Raw genomic sequence first — 12,180 nt, 5'->3', positions numbered from 1 at the left:
GAGACGCAGATCAGGATGTGCTTATGATCTCCCCTGTCTGGGAACTCCGCCTCCAAACGAGTTCTGTTCGAAAGGTCCATAAAAACATTGATGGACATTGCTAAGTCTCCATAATTTCTTTAATTTGGAAATATAAGTTATTGAAAAGTGTAACAAAGGCAGTGTTACACATTGCGCAACAGTGTCTCCGCTCTTGTACATTGTACCTGTGGATTCAGTAAGAGGCAATGGTGTGCTATATTTAGATTTGTTTCTTTGTTGTTTAACGTCAAACTCAGCAATTTCCAGCTATATGATGGCGGTCTGTAAATAATCGAGGCTGGACCAAACAAAACGTGACTGACACTATAAGCATCGATCTACGCAACTGGAATACGATAACATGTGTCAACCAAGTCAGCGAGCCCGACCACCCGATCCCGTTAGTGGTCTATTACGACAAGCATGGGTTACTGAAGACCAATTCAAACCTGTATCTTCACGGCTTCCAGCGTGTTCTGGCACACGGAATATAGAATGATCTAGAAATAGCAACAAAGATCTTATTCCGGAATCATCTACCTGAGAGATGTATATAAGAGTAGATAGATGTTTGCTTCTCATTACACATTACATCTCGAACCAGACCGCCTCCGTGGTGTAGTGGTTAGAGTGTCCGCCCGGAGAGCGGAAGGTCGCGGGTTCGATCCCCGACCGCGTCATACCAAAAGACGTTAAAATATGGTACTTGTTGGTCCCTGTCTGGCGCTCGGCATTAATGGGTACAACAAGGACTGGTCGGCTCGGAGTCAGTATAATGTGTCTGAGTGGGGTATTCATGCTTCACTGCGGCATGGTGTCTCAGTGGGCTAGCACTATAAAACCAGCTTCAGTCTGGGATAGTACAAGCAGCCGCACCTACAAATACACACGCATGCACGTCGTCATATGAGCGAAATATTCTCAAGCACGACGTTAAACCCAATTTCACCTCACCTGACCTCGAACCACAAGAAGACCAGCATTTTGTGTGATAACCATATACCCTCCAGGCCAAGCTGGATTACTGATGCTGAGAGGTCAATGTTACCATCACTGTCGTTACTGCTGATACACTGCTTTTGTATGATATTAACTCTAGATTTGAATTGCCACTCAGTTGTGTACTGCCACAGTGGTACTTTTGTGTTGTTTATATTGATCTGTAAACTTGGTTAATTTTTCGAACACAGTTGTTAATTACATCACATAGCTTTTCTGTTTGTTGGTTTCACAGCTGCTTCTTTTATGGACTGATTCCTGTTCAAATATTTAGTATGAATCCCAGCGTTAACCCAGACTCACGAACTATATTGTCTGTGATTAACTGAACGAACTATTCTGTTTGTTGATAGCACAGCACGAGTTACTTCCCTTCCCCTGGCTGCGTTGTTTAAAGTTGAACGAAGTTGCCTTAAAACAATCCTTATCCTAACCCTTATAAGTTGATCGAACTATTTATTCACCTAATGGTGCAGCCGGTAGCGTGACGGTTGAGAAGGTTTCACTAATCTCAATATATATGCATCAATTACATTCAACGTGAGAGCTACAAAAAAAACCCACCAAAACACACCACCACCCCCACCCCCAAAAACAACAACAACAAAACCCCAAACAACCCCCCCCCACCCAAAACAAAAAACAAAACAAACTCATAAACTGTGGGATGTCTGAAGTGTTCAAACAAACAAATAACAAAACGAGTCTCATAAACTGTGGGATGTCTGAAGTGTTGCATTCAACGCTGCAAATGTGACAGTTGAATTGTGGTAGATAAGAATGTTGTCTAAAACAGAGAAAGCAGTTATTACAAGTATGATGGGGTGGTTCATACATCCCTTTCCGCTAGGCTAGGGTCTATGACCTATATGCTCGCTGTTCGTGGCTCCGCCGACATGCTCGCCGTGGCCAGACATATCCCAGCTGCGCTACACTGGCCATCCTGTCCAGACTGATACAGTGAGTTTAGTTTTACGTCGCTTTCAGCAATATCACGGCGGGGGACACCAGAAATTCACACATTGTACCCATGTGGAAAATCGAGCCCCGGGCTTTCGGCGTTGCGAGCCAACCAGTATCTGTCTACTCATGAACAGACCAGAAGGCTAAATATTTCATCTGCCTGTGATAACAGTGAGTGAGTTTAGATTTACGCCGCTTTTACAAATATTCCAGCAACATCACGGCGGGGGACCACAGAGATGGGCTTCAGACATGAGGGGAATCGAACCCCATGTGGGGAATCGAACCCCGGCCTTCGGCGAAACGAGCGAATGTTTTCACCACTAGGCTACCGCTTGTGATAATACCACACGAGACTAACAAGTATATAGTAAAGACTTTATCTGTATATATCCAATGTTCCTGACTGTTCCTGTTAACTGTTATATAATGCATGATGTTTCTGTTGTACCGAGAAGTAGTAATTATTACAGTACACAATAATACTCATATATTAATTTTATTCACAAAATCAATACATCTTTGTAAAACAACACAAAACGACAAATTACATATAATATATAACCATAAAAACATATAAATGTACAAATATACTTCCACCTTAACCGCAGTTACTTAGGAAAGCTAAGTTTGTTTCCCCGAGATCTTTAAACTAAAAAAATGTGATTACCTGAAAAATCGGAAGGCAATGTCGGTCATCAATTGTATATGTATATTTATATAAATAATATATCAATGCGCAGATAACAGACAGACATATATATTCTTCAACCCTTGCCAACCCCACCTCCACTCCGGCCCCCACACGCCTAACACGTGAAATAGGTAGCGTCTTGTTGCTATGTTGCTGTAGTACGCTGGCAACAAAGACCGTCGCGCTCCGACAAAGAGCACTCCACGAGTTACTTCCCTTCAACTGCAGAGCAAAACATTTTCAACTTTTCCATTCGGTTTGTAGTTCTTTGAAAATGTAATTCGCAGATTTACAGAACTAACAACTATGTCTGTTATCACTCAACTCTATGAAAGAGCATATAGGTTTGAGTACATAGATTAAGCTAGGACTAAGACAATATATAAGCTGATTTGAACCGGTTGTGCAGGAGCATCGCAAAAAGCAGTACAAGCCGTCACTCTCACTGCATGTCATTTGTCAGTCTTGTCCCAAACAACCAGCGCATAAGGACTTTATCATATACCTTATTATATCATACGACTTCATAATTCAGATAAATATAACATCAGTGTTGAAAATATTGTTCAACTGTGGACTATATGGGTCATAAAAAGATACATTCGTGGCAGTAATTCACCTTCAAATGTATGTGTTGTCATGTCATGTTTTATCACAGTAACGCTACGTATAGGTCCCCCATCACCGAGGTGACACACCATCGTCATATGACGTGGCATCACCACGTGTACAGATGGCACTCGATCGTCATATGACGAGGCACCTTCACGTATACATGTGGAATGCCATCGTCATATGACAGTCACACAGACAATCAAGTTGACGTCCTCTTGAGACTGCTCCCTCCGGCCAGTTCTCCACGTGCAGCAAGGTCCACCGTGTCACAGATCTGCAGTACTATGTGGTTGAAGGCTTGCGGCCTGTCAGCGTACACATGGTGACCAGCTTCCGAGACCGTCTAGATGAAGGAAACACATTGACATCAGCGACAGAAAGAGTTTGTACACTTGCACATGAAGCATTATTGTAGGATTGTATTAAAATACTTATAACCCATTAATTACCAGTTGTTCCTGGTCCAGATTACATAGAAACATCTCTTCCTGACATATAATCTTTGTATCGTGAATCATCATTTAATTCGTGGGCCATATATACATAATCCATGATTCTTAAGTCCTGAAATTTGTTATTCTTGACGATTCCATTGGAAGTATTTCGTCCCATTTGCCCGGTCTGTCGGGGTTTCAGTGGACTACAAAACATACCATTTGTAGTCTCGTACCCCTCTCGTGGCCATGTTTACAACTGGGCCCTGTCTAAGCGCAAACGGACATGAAGATGAAAATAGTCTATTACTATTACCAAGGAAAGATAACTCTGAATTTCCTAACATGGCTCCTAGATCCTATATCCCGTGGGCAAAATAGCAATAGAGTCATTCCCTTTGTAAATATGTTTCAGTGTTGAAAGTCGCGGATCCTTTAGCTCAAAGTTTATGTTTGAATTGTGCTTTGCATAGTTTAGCGAAGTTTCAAAGTTCAACGGGGCCGCCATTTTCATGCTTCGAAATGCGTTTTACTACGCGCGATTTGATTGGTTTGCCACGATTCTTTGGCAATATTGGCGTACGATCGGGGTACGAGCTTTCTTGTAGGTAACGGAAAGAGGCGAGTAGTTACGAATGCAAAACATACCAGTTATTAATGTTACATGCTGGTTAAACATTGAAAGTATATAACTATGCGAAAATCGTTTTAATTTGCTATACATTAAACCACGAATACACACCACTTCACACGTTCAACAAACCAGTAACATGTTTTTGTAAGCAATGGGACGTACATGTGATTCTACGTGGCTGCCAAGACGGAGTTGCTTGACGTTGTCACCGACATCGCCGTCCAACCAGGACTCCTTCCCATGTATGAACGTCATTGGCACATTGGCGTCCAAGTCACCCATCCTGTTGATCATTGGGTGTTTAGCCCAGCGAAACTGGGTCTGCAATGTCTTGGCTGCTATTTCCCCACTGTAAGGACATACAATCTTCAATTAATCAACACTCAGTTTTGCTTTTTTTCCAAATATGAAAACACATTACAAAATGAATATTGTTACGCCGGACCTAACTTCATGAAGATTACCCCAAGGTTGTATCGAGGGAATTGATCATAAACCGAACAAACCAGGGGAGCTGAAACATTTCTGATAACAATGACAGAGAGTCAATTCACCAAAACATGACAAGATGATAACACCATCAGTGTATAATAGCGATACACGTATGTCAAATATCCATGATGAACTGCCCAAATTGGAATTCCGTCTGTGACATCCACTACATATACATATAAATGTGTTTGAACCTTGTCACAAAACGGTACTCCACTGAAAGAAGGGACTCACCTTGGCTTTTGTGCATTGCAGTGGTACAAGTACTGAAGGATTAAATCTTCGTCATCATTCAAATAGTTGGCATATTTCGCCTTCAGATCTGGACGGAACCGTTTCACAATACCTGGCCCTGAAAATAAAGATAAAGTGAATCTGAAAAAGCTATGACGAATAAATCTTAAAAGTAACATACTACCTACCATAAAGAATAAATACATTTTGGCGTTTAAACGTATCGTGTCAGGGGTCTATAGAAGCGAGTCGTGGGCATTTACGAATCTGTTGAGTCTATTTCTTATAGGCAGTCTGGTGCTCACATCATCCTGGTGAACTAAAGTCTTGGATGTACTACTGGGCAAGCCAGGTAAGAGGCACTATTTTGAAGCGGAACTGGAAGCGTCAGATCACTTGTAAATTAATTGTGACTTTTTTCTCATGACTGACTGACTGACTGACTGAGTTTGGTTTTACGCCGCTTTTAGCAATATTCCAGCAACATCACGGGGGGTGACACCAGAAATGGGCTTCACACATTGTGCCCATGTGGGGATTCGAACCCGGGGCTTTGGCGTGACGAGCCAACGCTTTAACCATTAGGCTACCCCACCGCCCCTTGTTTCTCATGAAGGAATGTAAACAAAACGAAAATTCTGCACGACCGCATACATAAACTTGCCATAGGGTCCAGCCAATCTGAGGGCTGTGAATGGATTGAAAGGTTGGAGGACTTTTACAAGGGCACGAGCCCAAAGCGGATAGCTTCGCCTGGATTCAGTGGTCGATGGCTTCTCTGGGTAACCCCAAGGATCAGCCAGAATTAAATGTTCAACTCTTTCAGGGTACAGTATGGCATAGGAGCTGCTAACAAATCCCCCCAGGCTGTGACCTAAGAGTATGAAGCGGTCAAGTTTGACCTCCTGGCGCCATTCCTCCAATGACCTCACGAATTCAGCCTCAGCTTCCCAAGCGTCTGTGCTGAATGTGGGTCTGGAGCTTCTGCCAAATCCAAGAAGGTCAAATGTATACACGGGCCTGTTCTCAGCAAGACTGTCCAGGTTCTGGATCCACATGGCTACCCCACCTCCCATCCCGTGGACCAACACGAGGGGCACGGCATCCAGGTGAGCGTTAACGATCACTGTCCAGATATTGCAGTTGGTTGTCTTCACGAAACGGCCATTTGTTTTGCTTTTCATACCTGCAGCAAACAACAACAGTATATTAGTAAGTGTAAATGTACTAATATCCACAGTATGTCTAAGACAGGTTTCAACTTCAAGTCAATATCAGAAAAAAAATACTGTATGTCAGACAGTTTAACAAGCATTTAACTGACACTTTCAAGGTCCGATTGACTTGCAAGATCAAATAAAGTGGTACTGGGTACTATATTGACCAGTGTGATGCAAGTAATAGTCCAGTCATTTTGTTGCAGATTTCATGTATGTATAATGACCAGCTCACAGTGTTTACCGCGGAACCATATTCATTGACTTACAGTTTGTCAGTGCTTGTCTTACTTCGTCCCTTGTTTACAATTTCCCCTGTCCTTGGTTTTGTAATTTTGTAACACAGTACACATATCTCAACAAATGATTAAAGTTATATCATTATTACCAGAGCTACAGATCACATTGGGTTATGTACTCGCTTGTGTTCATCTCAGTTAGGTATCTTATTTTTCCTTTGAGTAACCAAATAAATTGTACCCACCTCACTCAAACTCAATTGGGTATTTTGCCATATTCCATTAATTGTAAACATATAATAAAGTTTAAATGTTGGTTTACGTGTTTGTTAATTATATTTGATCTGTAATATGAGAAACGATAAGAAAGACTCCATGTTGCGAAGTTCATGTGTTGACTGACTGACTGACTGAGTTTAGTTTCACGCCGCTTTTAGCAATATTCCAGCAATATCACGGCGGGGGACACCAGAAATGGGCTTAACATCATGTGTTGAAATAGAACCTCTCAGTATACCTGTTATTTTATCTATCCACCGGTACGCAAGCTAAGATTTGACATTTTTGTGTGTACGTATGTAAGATCAAATTTATTGAGTATCTACAAAAATTCAAGCAAACCTGTGCGCAATAGGAATTGATTATACACATACATATTTACGTGAATTTTATTAAAAAACATCTTTAAATGATAAGAAAAGACAATATTTCATCACAAAACAATTCAATAATGATGCGGTACCAGTGTGTACACCATGTATCTTCCTAAACATGTGTCATAGTGTTGGCATGCAGCTGAATTCATCTCAACATAATTTGAATCTGATGGCTTTCTCTCTGTTGATCTGTCAGTATCTAAGGTGCTTCAATACATTCAACCCTTATCAGTCACATACAACATTGCATGGTTTTCTACTACAAGTGAAAGGTCCTACATTTAAGAATCTTCTGTTCCACCTCAGCTAACTTCCCCGCAGATGTCGGCTTCCAGTGCAGTTTACACCGTCTCCTACTCTCCATGGGGTCAGCCCTGAAAACACGGTTAAAGCAACACCATCAGTGCCGTTGTTCACATCATGCGAGATCGGCAGTCCCCACTGTTGTGTAATTATAAACTGACTCTTGTTGGGGCCTTCATCTATAGAGTAAGGCTAAGGTTGGTTGGTTGTTGTTTAACGAGGGCACTCAGCAATATTCCAGCTATATGGCGGCGGTCTGTACATAATCGAGTCGGGAATAGACAATCCAGTGATCAACATCATGAACATCGATCTACGCAATTGGGATACGATGACATGTGTCTACTTGGTCAGCGAGCTTGACCACCCGTTCCCGTTAGTCGCCTCTTACGGCAAACATGGGTTGCTGAAGACAAATTCTAACCCGGATCTTCACGGGATACTGCTTCAAGGACGTTTGACGTTACCTTAGACCAGAAGGTAGTTACACACATGGTAGTTACACACATTTAGTTACACAAATGGTAGTTACACACATTTAGTTACACACATGGTAGTTACTGACTGACTGAGTTTTGGTTTTACGCCGCTTTTAGCAATATTCCAGCAACATCACGGCGGGGGACACCAGAAATGGGCTTCACACATTGTACCCATGTGGGGATTCGAACCCGGGTCCTCGGCGTGACGAGCCAACGCTTTAACATCTAGGCTACCCCACCGCCTCACATGGTAGTTACACACATGGTAGTTACACACATTTAGTTACTGAACTGATCTCCTGTGATCTTGAATTGTGAATGTGTTTGCCTAAACTAGGTATAAACACACAAACAATATGTGTGTGTGTGTGCGCGCGCGCGTGTGTGTGTTTGTGAGTAAGTGAGATAAGGTGTACCACACGAGGGACTTACACACTGAATGTGGACACTGGTCTAGTCAACATGACACGAGCTTGTAATAACATATTCCAACAACGAGTCTCTCACATTAATCAATATTCCATTATTCTAGTTCATGGTCTGTGGCATGTACGTTACGTTTAATATCCTGCAGCAGCAGCAATAATGTGTACCGTATTCCCGCACTTAGACGTCGGTACTTCTTTTTTCACACTAGTTGTTGACACGGAGTTCATTAAAGGCCTGGTGTCTATTCTGGAATGCTAGCCATCTGGCAAGTCTCAACCTCCCCCAGTACAAAATTACCAAATTACCCAGGCATACAAACACTACACTAGCAGGAAACGGTCAATACTAAGTGAAAGGGAGTAATCATTACACGCGGAAAGTTAATGTGACAAGTATTATTAACTTCAGCAAATAATAAGTCCGGTCTCTAATACAGACCAGACGTAAGATAGCGGCCAGATTTAATAAGCTAAACTGTCTCTTATAATTTCAAAATTGAGATAATTTAGCCTCAGCTCAGGTCACTCCCTGGGCCTCCTACACACCATTTCAGTTTTAGGACAGAGTGTTCAACTTGATGTCACTAATATAAGAGGCCGGCCTGTATTGGAGCTGGAAGCGATGCGCCTAATAGAGGTTAAACGGTAACTAAACATTTCTGACAAGCATAGCCCAAGCATCAACTCTGGCGTTATCCGAACTCCCTTGCCGCAAAACCTTACGATGTCGTGAAATGATATCACATTGATAAATAACACATAACTAGATATATGTTTAGCAATTTGTACATTAAAGATTCAATTCTTAATTCGTCTTACATAGGACTCTCGCTCTCCTCGATCTTCCCTTCCTGCTCGATGTGCGCCATGTTGCCCTGTAGTCACGTGACTTGCTAAACAGCGCCGTGGTGAGTATACAATGACATGGCAGAATCAGGCGCGTCCTTTGTTGACATACGGGGCTGACTCATAATCACAGGACTTGAGTAAGTTCATATTTGGCTGTGAACTTTATTCATAAGTACACGTTAGTATAAGGTTGACGTACAGTGCCCCCTTTGCTGGCGAGTGCGAGATGAAGTGAAGTGTTCGAGCATGTGTGTATAAAACTATTTCCATATCTGTGTCCATACGACACGGTATATCAAACCATATAAAGGTTATAGGACATACTTGAAAAACTGATTAATAAAGTCAAAAAGAAAACATGAAGGCGTGTATGATTATGATACCACAAACAATAGAGAGTGACTCGTACACTGTGTTTTCAATTTGTGATTTTAGACCGGAAAGTACATGACAGGACTGTTTTTAGTTAGGTTTCAGTGTTAAGAATATATTATTTGAGATTTGTGGAAGTCGTACCAGTTTAACAAAATTGTAAATTTTGAAACAGCAGATCTATTATATCCTTAGGTAGAGTTCACAATTTATGACCCAGGTGATGGGTGGGGGTGTGGGGGGAAGGAGGTGGTGATCATTTTTATGTACAAAATTGATGACCTGTCCTATTAACTCCACAGAACAAAATAGGCGATCCCCCCTTAAAATCGTCATCAACCATAGCCATAAATTATGAACGCTCCGTAATATTGATTTGTGGAAAGTGGCCAAATGAGTTGTGAAAGCGAACGTAAAATCCTAACAGTATTATGCATTAAAGGCAACCAACCGTACCGATGGACATTTGTAACACATATATATGATCCAGTTGCATCTGTCAGTTGGAATTGGCAGTAAGCTGTATTCTCACACATAAAAACAATTTTGCTAACAAGCTGTCTGAACCTCCACTCATACAAATGTCTATTTATACCAGTTCTTATAGCCGTGCTCTTTAGTCTCTCGTCCTGTCACCATGGTACGTGCTCACCAAACAACACATTCAGGACCCCTGGTTTTCACGGAAACCGATGTAGAGGCCACATGGTTCCCTAAATGGTATTGGGGCTGCACCAACCATACATTTCCATTGACATTTCACACTACGGTAAATTGATATATTGTAGCCGCAGGGTGGGTGTACTATAAATTTATATGGAAAGGTAGTGGAACAGTTGGTTACATGAGTAGAGGAATCATTGCAAGCTGGGTACATCATTAAGTAGAAAACTAATACACTGGGATAAGTAGGCAATCGATCTGTCAATCATCGATCAATCAATACTTCAATCTCATGTCCAACCGTACAGTTGGTACATGATGTACATTTTCAAACAACTGGCAAGATACATCAAGATCATACAAGTCGTATCTTCAATAAACATTTAAACATATAATGAAATCAACTGAGAGTTATAGTTTCTTTTGCTCCTCAGTTTAAATATACCAGTGAGTGATTATGGTTTTACGCCGCCACAACAAATGGGCTTCACATAATGTACCCATGTGGGGAATCGAACCCGGGGCCTTCGGCGTGACGAACGAACGCTTTGACCACCAGGCTACTCCTTTATATATCACAGATGACTAATCTTATTATGATATCATTATAATGAGATGTTTTACTCCGATACAAATACCCAAACCGTAAGCGGTGGTGCCTGGTCTAGTGCAAAGAGCATTGGCCTCAAAGCAGTTGTAATTATGGTCGTGCAGAGTCCTTGGATTGGATTGGTGACCAAGTTTGGCAACTCGACCCCTGAAGGTTTCTAAGACTTTGGTCCTGCCCTTCAACGAAGCACATGAAGAGTTGTCCTCACATATGTGGTCTAAACTAAGGCAAGTGACATTGTTAAATATTGCCTCTGTTCAGCAGCAGTAAATGGGTACCCGGTGGGATGAAATGCTCATACGACTGTTACCTTTCTAGCACCTCACGGGCAGCTTGGGTCGTCGAGCACTGACTTGGGTAATATGGTTAGCTCTGTGAGCATATTCCTCGTGTATGGGACTTGACTCTATTCAAGTACACGGATTATCATTACTGCAAACATTAACATTATGAGTGAGTGAGTTTAGTTTTACGTTGCTTTTAGCAATATTCCAGCAATATCACGACAGGGAACACCAGAAATGGGCTTCACACATTGTACCCATGTGGGGAATCGAACCCGGGTCTTCGGCGTGACAAGACAACGCTTTAACCACACGGCTACCCCCAACACCCCTGAAGATTATGAGAAACTTTCATGGGAACTGTTAGGCTGGCAGCTGACACAGGAGTCGTGTCATAAGTCGCGCCATAATATACTGCAGGAGAAAATGCCATTGAAAATACACCTCAGAATGAAACAGTCCGGTAGACATCTTGACATCAGAATATTTGAAGGTAACAGTAACTCATAGATCGATTGGGGCACATGTTGAACGAGGAAACACGAAAGAGAACAACTCTTCAAGAGGACCTTACTTCCTGGAATAAACAGTCTATCCTTTAACATTTTAACTTTGTGGCATTTCGCCATGTAACAAGGGTAACAAGATGGCATTTGCCACCAAGGCATTTCTAAACAGATTACATAAGTCAAGCTGAAGCTGTTCACCCTGCTGTGCACCCACATCTTTCACTACAACGACCTGCAACATCGTCTCAGGTTGCGTTGGAACATGTCATCCTTCAGTGCCAGTCAGGTACAGTCTGCTTTGTTCACATATAAATCAATGCTGTCTATCCCGAAGGCTTCAAAGTCACTTTCCTTCATTGTTCAACCGCAATATAAAGTTAAATTGTCTGAATACGTATCCACTATGATGTTTGTTTCGAGAAATACAATGGCCAAAAACATGCAAAGTGGCTCTTCTTGTCTTGAAAATGGATCGGTTTGGT

At 41.9% G+C, this 12,180-nt stretch overlaps 1 protein-coding gene across 1 annotated transcript; it reads right to left on the bottom strand.

Moving 5' to 3' along the window:
* Positions 1-2,466: 2,466 nt before the first annotated feature.
* On the bottom strand, positions 2,467-9,314 carry LOC124266290 ((Lyso)-N-acylphosphatidylethanolamine lipase-like). The gene is made up of 6 exons (XM_046701107.1): positions 9,231-9,314; positions 7,478-7,572; positions 5,751-6,272; positions 5,087-5,204; positions 4,523-4,709; positions 2,467-3,635 (listed from the first exon to the last, which is right to left on the bottom strand). Exons 1-6 carry the CDS (start codon positions 9,278-9,280, stop codon positions 3,492-3,494), a joined length of 1,116 nt encoding a protein of 371 aa, XP_046557063.1. The 5' UTR covers positions 9,281-9,314; the 3' UTR covers positions 2,467-3,491.
* Between the last annotated feature and the right edge of the window lie 2,866 nt (positions 9,315-12,180).

This window comes from Haliotis rubra, unplaced genomic scaffold (assembly GCF_003918875.1).
Source record: "Haliotis rubra isolate DU_JTF1 unplaced genomic scaffold, ASM391887v1 Scf1244, whole genome shotgun sequence".
NCBI classification, from domain to species: Eukaryota; Metazoa; Mollusca; class Gastropoda; order Lepetellida; family Haliotidae; genus Haliotis; species Haliotis rubra.
This window is presented reverse-complemented; position numbering and strand designations above follow the sequence as displayed.